Genomic DNA, 15,747 nt, shown 5'->3' with positions numbered 1-15,747 from the left:
CCACAAGTCGATTTAGTTTTTTCCCTCTCAAGTGAAATTCCTCATATGCGTTGAAGAACAAAAATATGAGAACTATTCTTTGTAAGTTGTTAAAAATGGCTCGTTCCTGTAGTATTTTGTGCTTGTGTTATGTTATGTTGTCATAACTGTGAGTCTGATGAGGTAAGAGGCTGTAAGGAGTGAGTTTTGGCAGGATAGTCCACACCCACTACTACACTCCTGTATGAGTCAGGCCGCGCTGAGTGACGCTGTGGTACTGATGGTAGGCGGGATCCCTCGTTCTTTCTCTTCATCACTCTACCTGCTCCACCAGACGCTGATCATCGCCAATGAATCACCTGAAGTCATGTTTGCAACTTTCACTGCCAACTGCCTCTGCATCTCCTGAAGCAATCACGTTTTACATGTGTTATTCTCTGTCAAAATGAGTAACAGTTAGTTTTCCTCAAACTTGTAAACTTGTGACATAAAGCAAACTTCTGGTGATTTGATAAATTATACTGAAAAGTTTTGGGTCAGTAAAATGTGACAATAAAAACAATTATGTTATATAAAAAAAATTGGTTTCAATAAATGCTGTTCATTTGAACTTTCATTTCATCAAAGAATCCTGAAAAAAATAATTACGATTCCACAAAAATATTAAGCAGCACAACTGTTTTAAACATTGATAGTAATTGACCTTTCGCAGGAGTTTGATTGACAGGTGATCTGACCAATCATAATGCTGAATCAAAATGCAAACAGTCTCTCGCAGATCGGGGGAGTAAATAAAGGCCTCCGGTAGCAAATCGATGTGTTTTTGTAAGAAAATTATCAATATTATTAAAATATTAGAAACGGTTTTCTCTAGCTTCTGCTAACTGTCATATACACAAGCAGTTCCAGACGTAGGGCAATAGGTGAGAATATGCTAGTCACGCAAGAACCAACAAAGTTTCCTTACTTTAGCAAAGGAAAAACAGTCTCCTCTTGGCTTATATCGAAATCCTCCAACATTGTTCTTTTCAAATCCTTATTTTGTATTTTTATAACTCGTGACTGGTGTTTTCTTTTGCGCTCTCCTCTCCTATGCTTCCGCGTTTGTCACTTCTCACCGGTGCATGTGCTATTCATTTGTCCTACGTCATCCACGGAAAGCTGTCTTTTATGAACACGCATACAACAGTTAGTGGAGGTTAGAGAAACTAACATTTTAAATATGGATGTTTTTCTTACGAAACTGCATCGATTCGCTATAGGAGACCTTTTTTCATCCTGCTGAGCCGTGTAAGGCACTCTTTACTATGGATGGATGTGTTTTATTGAAAACACCCAGCCACTGCCATTATAAAACTTGGATGAGCCAGGACATTTTTTTATATAACTCTGATTGGAAAGTCATATACACCTAGGATGCCTTGAGGGTAAGTAAATATTATTTATTTTTGGGGGGAGGGGGTGAATTAACCCTTTAAGGGTTCTCTTTAAGGCTGTTTAAACCAAAAGGGGAAGTGAACGTTCTTTCACTCCATTTCTCCTAAGCCCCTTTCACACTGCATGTTGGTCCCAGAAAATTGCCGGAGTGCCTTCTGTGTGAATGCAGACACGTCCAGAGATTGAATCCGGGATCGATCCCGGGTTGGGGACCTAGTAACATTGCCGGGTTCAGTCCCAGAACAAGCTCTGTGTGAACAAAAGCCAGAACCAATGCCGTAAAGGGTGTGTCGTATTGGTGATGCATGTTATCACGCGACTCTTATACTGGGTGTTTAAAGGCAGAAGCAGAGATCAGTTACTGTAGCTCCACACTATCCGTGCTGAAGCTGAGAACGTTCACCAGCTTAAGTGAAAGTTAACATGCCTAGCGTTTTTGACTCGTACATTACAAGTCACATCCTGATGTCATGTGTCATTACAGGACCTTTACGGGTTGTGTGTGAATGCACACACAGATTCCGGGAAATCACTGGCAGTGTGAATAAACCAAAATTTAACGATCTGGGAACAATTGCCAGGAAACATTACCCATGTATTATGCGGAATCTCAGTGTGAAAAGGGCTCTATTGACTATAGCATTTGGACCAATCAGACACACAACTATTGTTATATGGCCCCCCCCCCCCATGATGCGAATTTGCGGTTGTGTTGGGAAGTTAATTTCACGCTCGAATGAATCTAATAAATTCAAAATGTTCAAGTGTCCAGCTATGCGCAAAAAGCTCAATTTATTCGTGCAAGTCACGTCTGGCGTGAACGCACAGTAAGAATCTTAAAGATTCTTCTCTTGAACCCCCCAATCTAATTCCATATGCAAGACACCATACTAGAGACAAAGCGTTGTATAACTTCTCTCCAAAAGGTGCCATTCCTCATTGGCTCACTCAAATCCACGGGGTGTGACATTGTCACCCTATATAGATCACTGATCACCAGATCAGGACGTTTCTTTTAGATTCAGGAATTCCCGGAGAAGATGCTGAGCTAAGAGCCTTCAAAACCACCCTAAACTTGTGCCAGGTTTTCGGCCTTGACTTTCCATTCATCAAAATCCTCTGAATCAAAATCCTCTTTCTCATCAGCTCACTTTAGCAGAGACCAACTGGGGCCACAAAGTGCATCAGGACTCTTTTTCAAACAGGAGAGACGTGCAAGAATCAAACTTAGACTTATTAATTGATACATTAAGTATCATATTCACCTTTTACAGAGGTGTGTTTGAACTAAGAAACTGATGTTTCCTTCAGGCTGTAGATCTGCCTCATGTCTTTATTTCTCTTATCTTTACTGCTTAAGCTTTAACCCCTCTTCCTATGCCAATTGTGAGTGTGTGTGTGTATGTTAGACTAGTTTAAGTGTTTATGTAGTTAATAAAGTCTTACTTGTATCACACTTGAGGTTGTTCATTGTTTGCTCATAACTGGAGTCCCTAACCGTGCAGATTTTTGTTACATGCTCGGAGTAGTATTGTACAGTAAGAAAGTTATTTTCCTTAACTAGGAAAGTAACGTTCTTATAATTGACAGTTGACACTGAGAGGTCAAGTAAAAACTTACAGCAGATCTAAATATTTATAATTAATCATAACTAGTTATGATAGATTATCCATATTTTCCCTTTGAGCTGATTCGGTACAACAGACTGAAGCACGTGGACTGTGTTAGAAATCACATGCGCATCACCCCTCCCTTCAGAGAAGCTACAGTGGCCGATTCAGGACTAAGATGTCATCGGTAAAGACAACAGAGAGCAATGAGATTTCTTTACAAAGGTAAATTAAGGAATTTTATTAGCTTAATTATTCAATAAATCGATTTTATTGCAAATATTAATGTACTTGTTCATCACTGTGTGATGATTCTTCTGCACAATCTGACTTTGCTGCAGCCTGGAATTGAACTACTGGTTTCGTCTGGTCAGAGGAGAACTGGCCCCCCAACTGAGCCTGGTTTCTCCCAAGGTTTTTTTCTCCATTCTCTCACCGATGGAGTTTCGGTTCCTTGCCGCTGTCGCCTCTGGCTTGCTTAGTTGGGGACACTTCATCTACAGCGATATCGTTGACTTGATTGCAAATAAATGCACAGACACTATTTAACTGAACAGAGATGACATAACTGAATCCAATGATGAACTGCCTTTAACAATCATTTTTGCATTATTGACACTGTTTTCCTAATGAATGTTGTTCAGTTGCTTTGACGCAATGTATTTTGTTTAAAGCGCTATATAAATAAAGGTGACATTGACACTGTGTCAGTGTTTTATTCACATGCATGAACAACAAAGTGATGAAACATGCTTTGTAGAGCAGTTTGTCCGTTTAGGGCTACAGTAAAAACATGGTGGTGACTTCCATGTTCGGCGACCCACAGTGCAACTGTGCCTACGGCGACACGAGAGTGATTCCCTGCTTGAGGTCCTTTGCCAATCCTATTCCCCTCTCTCAGTGAAAGCATATTATTCACTTCACTTTCAAGGTGGCATATTTTAGCTGGCCAAGAAATGTCACAGGTTCTAAACTGACGAACCTCAAATCTTCCTGTCCAAATAGGATCAACGCAAGCAGTCTCGCATCATCCAGCTCATATATATATATATATATATATAAGAACAGACGTCACAAATAGTGACTCAAAAGCTCCTTTGACTTTTTAAAGCAGTTTCAGTATGACTTTGACTCCAGCAGTTCCCACTTTCCCGAGGCGAGCTGCTAATCTATGCAGGTGATGTCACAGTGTGGGGAAGACTTTCATTTAGTGCTGAATCAGAGGAGACCGAGAGGGAAGCCTCTTCATGTTTGCCTGGTCTAAATGTGGACATCCTCCCCGGCAAGCGAGAAGCTGATTCATACTGCCGTTTAAACGCAGCTCTCCAGCAAACATTACGCCACTGAAAGTGGGCTGCGGTGTATTTTTGAATGCTCCTCACGAACACTCATCACGAATGCTCGTGTGAATACACATTTAAAGTCCACGCTTTCTTTTGAGCACGTTACCAGATTCTCATGGGGACGCTGCATCTGTTGAGAGAAAAACTGATCCATATTTGCTTCCAGCAACAGTTCAAAAACAAAGAGTGGAATTTTCTCCTCGTTAAAATTTCAGTCCTCTATACAAACAAAATGACAAGAGTGCCATTGGCCCCTAAAAGGAAACATTTAAGAGCCAAAAAAACTCCTTTTTCAAGCTTTTTTTTTTTTTTAGTTGTCATTATAAACTCATTTGATAAAGATGACCGTTTAGAAATGTGTTCATTAATTTACTTGAGACAGACACTACCGTGTGGCACTGGTTGTTTTTAATGTTAAATTCTGTGACTCTGACTTTACTTATGTATTGTTATATATACTATCGTAGTATTTATTCTATTCCTTTGATTTGAAATGATTTGTAATGATTACATTTCAAAATGAGAAACTTCAAAAGTCTAATTTAGTTTTAGTAATTTTAGCACTTCAAATGATTTAATTTAGCATCCAAGGCAATGTTTATAATTTTTATCTAATATTTGTTTCAGCTGTAGTTCAACTACTGAATATATATTATACACAGATTTATGTTTTGATTAGTTTTTTTGTTTTAAATGCAGAACAGTGGGGTGAAAAACCTGCCATCCAATTATACATGAACAACCAGTTAGCAAGCAATCACACCAAGTTTCCAAATAATTTCTAATAAAAAACTCGTTAACGGTGAACTCCCAAACGTCTCTGAATTATTTACACACTGAATAATTTGATTTAAATGCTAGCTAGCACACAAGATTACGGATTGTTTCATGAATCTTTTAGACTGACTCGACAAAAAGAAGCAGTTAATTTTCAAAGCTTTCCTGTTCATCAGTACCACTAGATTTCAAATAATTTTAATTCATATTTCTTGCTGCATTTGCAACCATTTTTATCAATCTGAAGCTGTGGATCAGTGTATCTTCTAGCAATCTGAAATCCATGTACTAAACAAAACTAACAAATTCACAAACAAAGATCATGTTAACGATTAAAGAGAAACAATTTGAAATATATGTGGATTTATTTAGGTTTTCAAACATGTTCAAAACCCTTTGCACAGAACAAAATACACATTTAGATGTAATATCAAGCTGATGTCACAAAAGGACAATACATATTAGATTGAGTTCTGTTTTTAAGCTCAAAGCTCGATTTGTGTTTTGGATTTGCACTGTAGAATAAATACTGCTGTCAAAAATCACACACGTTCATAAGCTGATCATTAACATAATGAACTACTTATCTGCATTTGTGTAAGCTTGCATCCTATTTCATTACAAATGCGAATTATGTGGTATGTAACTATTTCAGAATTAACTCTAGTTTAATCAGCCTGCACTACAAATAGCAGCTGCCTGGGCCATAAATGAAGCATATAAACTTCAACAGAAGAAAACACATCAGAAACGACTGCTCTGTCCTTCAATCAAAGGACGTGATCATAAACTGCATAAAATAACAACCAAAGGCTGATGCTCATGCCAGTGCCAGTGCAAACGAGTGACTTTGTGCACTGTTTACAACATTCATGTATATTTCAGTCTTTCAGAAGCCAGTGAGCAAGCAGAACTGCAAAAAGACCTTTCAGAAAGGTCACCGAAATTGCAGCAGTTTTGAACTGGGATCTTAAATGTACAGAAAGAGTTAACGCAACCTGTGCATATCAGCAGCAAAGCTTACAGGTGATTTAACATGTCTTCTGTTAGACATGAATATATATATATAAAGAAAGAGATTCTTGGTCATTGATGTGTAAAATTGAAATGACTAAAGAGAATCTTGACAAGCTACAGTGCTTTTGCCTTACTTAAACAGATTTTCTGGCAATGCACATGATGCGTCATGTAAAATACACTTCACCTTCAACAGAAGATCTCCTGATCCTTTACATTTTGCTGAAACACAAACATCAGCACAAGAAAGTTTATATTTCATAAACACCCTACTGTACACAACATAAGTCCAACGCTTACTACCAAGAGCTGCAGATCTTCTGAAGGACAGGGTACTTGCCTCAGTGTCCTTAAGGCAAGTGTTTCCCATCGCTTAAATAAGTGCTCTGGATCCTCCAGGGTCATGGTGAACGGGTGTCCTCAGAAGGGCATACCACCAGTGATCTGTCGGGCCACCTGCTCCTCTGTACTCTCCTCCTTCTCGCTGCCGCGCTCCTTGTTCCAGTCCTTCAGGCCCTCCGGCAGCGATGTGTCCTCGTCCATGCTTCCCGTTCCCTCCACAAACTCTTCATAAGTTGACTTTTCAGCAAACGGCCTTCGGCCCAGCAGCTCCACCATGTCGTTCTTATCCAGCACCTCTTTCTCCAGTAGATATAGTGCCACCTAGTGGTCAAAAGAGAGCATTACTGTTAGTTTCACAGTTTTCTGTAGACACAATTCATGTGACATGATGAGGAAACCAAATCAATACAAATAAAACGCATTGATCCTGATAGTGGCCTGCTGTACCTTCTCCACCTCAGCCTTCTTCTCATTTAGCAGCTGCTGTGTGCGCTGGTAGGCCATGCTGATGAGGTTTCTGACCTCGGTGTCGATGAGAAGTGCCGTGGCCTCGCTGTAGGGCTTCTCCAAAACCATCTCTCCCTGCCGTGGCAGGTCGAAAGACACCTGCCCTACCTTTTCATTCATGCCAAACTGCACAATCTGTAGATGAAAAGAGTAACAGTTTTCAGCTGGAGTCTGTGGATTATATTAGGGATGTATAATATGTAAAAGATACAGTAATTTAATATATGTATAGCGGTTTTCTTTTTTAATATATTTTAAAATATAATGTTCCTGTGATGGAAATAGGGCTGTAAAATGATTAGTCGCTAATAAATCGATTCAAAATAAAAGTTTGTTTACATACTATGTGTGTATATCTAGTGTGTGTATATATATATATATATATATATATATATATATATATATATATACATACATATATTGTATGTACACACTTGTATATAATTTATATATAATTATTTTAGATTTAAATCTAACATATTTGTCTTTAATATATACGTGTGTGTGTGTATATATATATATATATATATATATATATATATATATATATATATATATATATATATATATATACATACATAATATACAAAGTACACACACATACAGTATGTAAACAAAAACACTTATTTTGAATTGATTTGAGTTTTGCAGCCCAACATGGAATACTGAATTTCCAGCAGCTATTACTTCAATCTTCAGTGTCACATTATCCTTCAGAAATCATTGTAATATACTGATTTGGTGTTTAAGAAACATTTCTTATTTTTATTATTATAAAAAATATATATATATATATATATATATATATATATATATATATATACTGTATACACACACACATACATTTAGGTGTAATAGTAAGCAATACCTACTGAAGTCACAAAAGTTTGAAATATAAATATTTTGTAACATTATAAATATCTTTTAAAAAATGTAATGCATTCTTGAATTTTTATTTACTTTTCTAACTTACCGACCCTTGAATGGTAGGTACTCAAGATTTTTTACAAAAATATTAAGAAGAAAAACACTTTTTCAACACTGATAATAAGAAATGTTTTAATTATTAAATAATAAAAATTATAAAAAATAAGGCTTTTTTAGGCATTGTTGCATGTTTTATGACAGGACGATTGACATTTGACAAAAGCAAGTGGGAAAGAGAGAGGTAGATGGCACTGGGAAAGGTCCACAAGGTGGGATTTGAATTCAGGACACCTGAAGCACAACCGTGCCATATGTCAGCGCATTGCCCAAAATGAAAACAATAATGTATTAATTATTCCAAACTTTTGACCAGCAGTATGTACTTCTTTTCCTCTCCATTTTCCGAAACAGCACAAATTAAAATTCAAGTAAAATACTATCAAATAATAATCAAATTGTCAGAAATCAACCATTTATTCATCCAATGATAAACCAGTGGTCAAATCATATAAATAGATGACCGACCTGTGCATAGGCACTCTGCGTTACTTTCTTCAGGTCATCTTGTGCCCCTGTGGTAATGCGGCCAAAAAAGATCTCCTCAGACACACGTCCACCCAGCGTCATACACATCCTGTCCAGAAGCTGCTCCTTGGTGTACAGGTACTGCTCTTTAGGCAAATACTGGGCATAGCCCAAACCCTTCCCACGTGGGATGATGGACACCTAGAAATGACCAATGATTTGACTGAGTACACTGAAAAAGGAAAACGCAGAGTATTACAGTACAGGTAAAAATGTGTGAGTTTTACTTTAAGCAGAGGGTCAGCGTGCTCAAGGAACCAGCCGGCTACAGCATGACCAGCCTCATGGTAAGCCACGGTCTTCTTCTCCTCTGGCTGCAGCACCTGCGTCTTCTTCTCAAGACCTAAACATGCAGGGAGCTTACAATGATCTGTACTTCACACCAAAACTATGCATGCACTCTAATAGATTAATATCACAGTTTGCTAGAAATATGATTAAGAAAAAAACTGAAGTGAGATTTTCAAATTTCACATCTGTCACTTACCGCCAATGACTCGTTCGATGGCTTGCTCAAAGTGTTTTTGGTTGATGGCATCAGAAAGGTGGCGGGCTGCAATTAACGCAGCCTCGTTGCACACATTAGCGATGTCCGCACCTGTCAGAGAGAAATCAGTAAGCGATGAAACTTACTTCACATCTCTTAAACAACTTTTGAAACTCAAATGTATAAAGTCTTTACATGCCTGAAAAACCAGGTGTTAGAGCAGCCATTTTCCTTGCCAGAGATTCTTTGTCCAACTCTGCTTCCAACTTTAGTGGTCTCAGATGGACTTTGAAAATAGAGGCTCTGCCTTTGATATCTGGTGGCCCTGCAATAATTATGCAATATACAAAATACACATGAACTTACATGACAGTTTAAATGTTAGGGGTCATTAAGTTCCTTTTTTTTTTTTTTAGAAATTCATATTTTTATTCAGTAAGGATGAATAAAATCGATCAAAAGTGAGACAGTACAGACATTAATAATGTTACAAAATATTTCAAATAAACAGTTCCTTTGAACTTTCTATTTATCAAAGAATCAAAAAGCAGCACAACTTTTCTTAACACTGATATTATAAAATATGTTTGTTAATCACAAAATCAGCATATTTGGATGATTTCTGAGGAATCATGTGACACTGAAGGTTTGCTATCACAAGAATAAATAACATTTTAATATATATATTAAACAGAAATCATTTGTTTATACAATTTGTAATAATATTTAACATTATCGCTGTTTCATTGTATATTTGTATAGACTTGGTCAGCATAAGAAACATTTTAAAAACATTACCAAAAAAAATCTTAACAACCACAGAAACTTTGTAGTGTACACTTTTAAAACATTAAACACATTGTTGAAAAAAAAGGAAAGCAGCTTTTAAATAGCCTGTGACTACAGTTCCCCAACAATGTAAAGGATAAAATTTGTAATTAACTATTTAAAAAAAAAAAACAAATTAATAAAAAAATGGGCTGTGACAAAAACCTTTACCGATATATATCTGTCTATCAAAGCGTCCGGGCCTCATTAGAGCTGGATCTAGAATATCTGGTCTGTTGGTGCCTGCCAGCACTACAACATTGGTAGCAGTGTTAAATCCTACAAATGAGAGAATGTGAGGGATAGAAATTAGCATATATAATTCCATTACATCATTTTTAATACTAACAATAAATACTGTTTGATAATCTGACACGTGAAGGATCTAGAGTTTGAGACCAATAAAATGCTCATATTTTTATTACAAGAAATCTTAATGAAATTATAAAGCAATCTAAAAATGTCAATGAAATAAAAAATAATAATAATTGAAATGACTAAAAACTTGTGGATCGATTCTTCTAGATACAAACCATCCATCTCAACTAGTAACTGGTTGAGTGTGTTCTCTTGTTCACTCTGTCCGCCGAAGTTGCCTCTGCCTCTTTTTCTTCCTACAGCATCGATCTCGTCTATGAAGAGAATGCAGGGTGCATTCTTCCGGGCCAATACAAAGAGATCCCGAACCTACCCAAAATTATAGTCACACTGTAAACAAAGTTTGTTGGAAAGCATACTGAACACCACGAAGCTCATAATAGGATTCAGAAAATCTATTTACCCTGGCTGGCCCAACCCCAACAAACATCTCTAAGAACTCTGATCCATTCACAGTGATGAAGGGGACGTTGGCCTCTCCCGCAGTGGCCTTGGCTAGTAAAGTCTTTCCTGTGCCCGGGGGTCCGGTCAAAATAGCCCCCTAAACAAGTAGATCAAACCCCTCTGTTGAAATCTAAGTTGACTTACTAAGTTACAAACCCGTTGTGTAATGTTATGTAAAAGTCTCGCGCTACCTTTGGAATCTTGGCACCCAAATCCTGGTACTGCTTTGGGTTCTTAAGAAAGTTTACAAACTCCATGATCTCCAATTTGGCCTCCTCACAGCCCGCCACATCCTTGAATTTGACATCGATCTCGTCTCGTAGTACTTTGGCAGTGGTCTCGCTGACGCTGAAGAGCCCACCCATTCCCCTCCCCGGCCTCCCTGCCCCAGCTGGCCCTCTCCTCAGCATGAACAGTAAGAACCCAATGATCATTACAGTGGGCAACATGCTGAAGAGGAACGACCTGGAAATGACAGAAGAATAAGACTGAAATTAAGAAACAAGAATGCACAGCATTTAAAGTTCCTTGATTGATTGATGATACTTTTCTTATCCGTTACTCAATTTATTGCAAATTGACGTCAATATCTCACCCATCACTTTCAGTGGAGTAGACGACAGGCAGTCTGTTCTCTCCTTCGATCCCCAGCTCCAGCTGAGCAGTTTCCAGGTTTCGCTCAAATGTGTCCACACTGCCGATGTTGAACCACACATATTGCTGCTTGGAGAAAGGATCACAGTTCATTGTGTCATTAATATGCATAGTTTTTAGAGACAAAAGAAAAAAATACTGTACATATACTACTATTCAAAGGTTTGGGGTCAGTGATTTTTTTTTAATGTAGTAGTAGTATATTTTTATTTAATGCCATGTCAGTATCTTAGGCTTTTCTCATGGCAAAAAAATATTTAAAAAATACAAGTTAACCACTATTACAATAAAAACCATTAAACAAACTCAAGTTATATTACACAAGATTTTTTACATTAACATATGATAACAATTCTAAATCTTTTTTAGCAAGATTATACTAAATAATGATTATATATTTTTTTTATATTCACCAAAGCTGCATTTATTTGTTCAAAGATACAGAATAAAATAAACTGTAAAATTTGTTTTCTATTTAAATATTTTTTCAGTTGTAATTTATTCCTCTGATGCGAAGCTGAATTTTCAGCAATCGTTAATTCAGTGTCAGAAATCATTCTAATATTCTGATTTGGTGCTCACAAAACATTTCTTATTATTATCAATGTTGGAAACAGTTGTGCCGTTTAAAAATTTTGTGGAAACCATGATAAAAAAAATTCCCAATGTTTAATTATATGATCGCTGGCTTGGTTACCAATGATCTAAAATCTAAAAATAATAACCATAACTGTATCAAATCATTGTGAAGAACTCACCCCGTCAACTGGAGTTTTACCAGGGGTAAAGATGACTTTTACATATCGCTTGTTTATAACCTCCAACCTGTCAACCTAGCAGAGACAAAATACATAACTTCATGGGTCAAAGTTCAAGTGTAGGTGGAAAGAAACGCCAAACAACATTGACTGAAAATACAGATCAAATATAAGTAATTACTTACCACTCCTTTAGCAAGGTAACCGTTTATAAAGTCTTTCCAGGTGACCTCTCTTCCTCCATCTCGGAAGAAGAAATAATATGTGATGGCTGTCCAGAAGGCCGTTCCACACAGGAAATACATACGGAACTCTTTATCATCCCACGGCACATCACCCTGCACCAAATGAAATTAGGGCAATGTTATTGTGCATTGTATTGATCTTATTGTGAACAATTCATCCATGCAAAGATTTTTTTTTTGCAAAAAGTTACCCTTTATCTTGCAATTAAATGTCAAGAGTTCTCTCTTGTGATATATGATGCATCATTACATCTGCCTCAGTAAACGGTAGTAAACAAGCTTTAAATGTTACAATAAGCCTAGTATTACCAATAGTTATTGCTAGACAACGTTTAACCTTTTGGAGACGGCTGTACCAGCTGGATTCATCCTTCCGCCCCCCTCTTTTTCCTCCTCCTCCTCCACTACTTCCACCTCCACCAGTGGTCTTCTGAGCATTGGTTGGTTTGGCCTCTGGGTTAAAACAGATACAGAAAACAACATGATTATATTGCATGTCAAAAGGCAATTAGCTCACATTACAAACACTGCTACCTGAGAAATATTACCTTTGACCTCTGCGTTGGATGGCTTGGGCTCACCATTTTTTGGACCTCCGTTTTGATTATTAGGGAAGTATTTTTCAAATCCTTCAGTGCAAGAAGATAAAATGCAGTTAGCAGAACAGTCCAGCTTTGAGAACTCTGGGTCATTTTATAATTCCTGTATTTCACACCTTTAGGAGGTTTGGAGCTCAATCTTCTATAGGTGCCCAAGACCTGAGAGAGCAAGGATCTTCTGTCTAGGACGATTTGCCCAACACCCTGGACCTTCAAAAGCAAATATACTGAGATGGTGAACAGACATAATTACAACTGCTGAAAAATAGACTGTTGTAAAATAATAATAATAATGAAATACTCAAGCCATTTGGAGAACCTCTAGGAACCTCTAATATTATATATCTCAAACTCATCCTTAGTTTTTGAAGGTACTGATGGTTCCTGCTCTTTTCCCATTATGAATTATTATGTAACTATTTTCAGCAGATAACGCGGAAACAGATCTATTGGATCTAAATTGTATTTATACCTATAATAACGATGTTCACAAGAATTATTACAATATTAAAGAAGCCATGCAGAGTTATCGATAGCACTGATGTTTTTGACGCTGTCTCGTTATATCAGATTTCATGTGAAGAACTGTGACATAACATGAGCTGGACGCGTTACCCAACGCAATGTCAAACAGGCCGACCCTTGTTTACTGTCAAACTCTCCGGTCTGCAGCAGACAACACACACGGACCACACACACGACTAAATACGTATTCGCGATCAGATCGTAGCGTATGGTGATGCGTTGCCGGATGATGAAAGCTCCAGAGAAAGAAGTCAACCTGCACATTTACCGATTGCACACGGTTTGTTGATCTGACATTTGGCAGCAGAGCGTGGAGAAGGTTCCTGCAGCCTCTGGACAGATGCAGGTATCGGTGTGCCATCATGGCATTGTGCGCTCTTGACTCTAATTAATACACAAAACAAGACATCGGACGAAAAGTTTTGACAACATGAACTTGAAATCGACTGCGTCCCATTGCGATTTACTTCCGGTGCACGCTGGTGACGCGCTTATGGTTACCCCTCTGTGGTCCAGTTTTAGTTCTCTGCTCGTTCCCTTAATTGTTTTCAATTGCTGAATTGAGATATCGTTTTGATATCTTTGTGGTCCATCAAGTGATAAAAAGTCTAGGTATAACTGTAAATAAAGAAAAAACAAGGTGTAAGGAAAATATTGTATTACTTCAGAATTTTTAGATTTATGAAAAATATTTTGTAGACGGTGCTAAATGTTAAATTTCTAAGAACCTTTTTAATTTATCATTTTCTTCACCTTTGGTAGCCTATTGAGCCTTTCTAAGTTATATTTTAAGATAAAGTCATAAGAAAAAAAGGAAAGCAAAGAAGATATAAAATACATCAAATTAAGGTGAAATTGATCTTAGAGTATTTTGTAGTTATGACATCAGACTTATTTGACTGTAGTTGTTAGTCAGTGGGATTTCTGAAATGAAACCTTTTTTGCTCTCTGCATTAAAGGACACTGTTTTCACTGAACGACACACTTTTTATTGTTAAAGAAAGATGCACTTGTTCTACCTAATTTATATCAAAAGTGAATAATTTGGGGAATTGCAGCATACTTCTATTTAGGGCAGGTACAGAAAGATTGATTTTTAAGAGAATTACTTCTTTTTCTCTCTAATCCATTTACTATCTGTATGGACTATGTGACCAAATTGAAACATGGTCCCAGTGTTTCTTCAGAAGGGTCATAGCAGAGGGTCACAGTAAAGGCCAGAGCAAAACACTGTTAGTGATGTTACCGTAGCATGAAGCAACATGTTTCCCAAAGTCTTTGACTTGGCACTGTATCTTACCCAACTGGAAGGATCACATTCTTTTTACAAAGTTAAGTTGCCCCATTTAAGGGGCCAAGTCCGTTGTATTAAGTTATGATAATTAAAAATATCCTTTTTAATTTCCCTCTTAATACAGGCCCATGAAATTAGCTATCAATGTACAAAGTACAAATTTTTCTACTAAAAACAACAGCCATTACTGTGTCTGAATTATTTGAATGCAACACACTATGTAAATTCAAATGTGAACAAGAACATTTTTGTTGACTTATTACAACATTAACATTAATAGTAATGTGAGTAAGAGTAGCATGTTAGAGGATTTGCATGTGGTAAACTATATAAAAGAGCATTTGCTGCATACCCGTATCCTACAAGCCCTTATATGTCTCTCTGTTTTTCAGTATCAGTAACATGCATTTAAAGTTTTGGTTTCTCTAAATTCACATATATAGAAACTTTAATGAAAACGTGACCTGCTGTGGCCAGTTGCATAAAATGCTTAGATTAGTCTTACTTAATTAATGAAGTTTGTCATCTAATTTTTGTCTTAAAAATTGCTCATAACTTTTTTAGGTCAATTACAAAAAACATAGATTGGTCTCATTTGAATATGAAAAATAAGACGCATTGCCCCTTGGCTAACCACTAGTTGTTCAGACTACTTATCACTTATCTTAAAGGCTTAATTTATGAAACTGAATAAACAGGTTGTACAGTTGTTTTTATAAATGTAGTCTATTTTATTAAATAAGGTTTAGATCCAAGTAATCTGACTTTTGTAACCAATGCACAAAATACTGCCTTCTGTCTGCATTCTTATCCTGGGCTCCTTCAACATATAGATGGATTTGGGGAAAATTAGCCTCTTTCTGAGGTTGTAGATTGGCCTAATGTTGAAATGCACTCATCCCGGAGCTGATGTTGCTGGGAGGGTAAGCCAGCCATGAATGGGACTGCTGATTGGCACAACAGCACACAGATACACTCACTACTCCATGACTATTGTTATAATAAGGACAA

General features: G+C 37.1%; 1 protein-coding gene across 1 annotated transcript; it reads right to left on the bottom strand.

The window, feature by feature from the left end:
• Positions 1 to 5,492: 5,492 nt before the first annotated feature.
• Positions 5,493 to 13,930, bottom strand: LOC132096569 (AFG3-like protein 2). Its single transcript, XM_059502009.1, has 17 exons — positions 13,711 to 13,930; positions 13,034 to 13,127; positions 12,867 to 12,947; positions 12,656 to 12,771; positions 12,259 to 12,411; positions 12,074 to 12,148; positions 11,257 to 11,381; positions 10,853 to 11,126; positions 10,621 to 10,758; positions 10,373 to 10,526; positions 10,011 to 10,118; positions 9,211 to 9,336; positions 9,012 to 9,122; positions 8,752 to 8,867; positions 8,465 to 8,665; positions 6,953 to 7,147; positions 5,493 to 6,826 (listed from the first exon to the last, which is right to left on the bottom strand). The coding sequence occupies exons 1-17, from the start codon at positions 13,804 to 13,806 to the stop codon at positions 6,584 to 6,586; spliced, it is 2,406 nt and encodes an 801-aa protein (XP_059357992.1). The 5' UTR covers positions 13,807 to 13,930; the 3' UTR covers positions 5,493 to 6,583.
• Between the last annotated feature and the right edge of the window lie 1,817 nt (positions 13,931 to 15,747).

The sequence above is a fragment of the Carassius carassius genome, chromosome 20 (genome assembly GCF_963082965.1).
Source record: "Carassius carassius chromosome 20, fCarCar2.1, whole genome shotgun sequence".
NCBI classification, from domain to species: domain Eukaryota; kingdom Metazoa; phylum Chordata; class Actinopteri; order Cypriniformes; family Cyprinidae; genus Carassius; species Carassius carassius.
The sequence above is the reverse complement of the archived record's forward strand: the minus strand, read 5'-3'. Positions and strand labels throughout refer to the sequence as shown.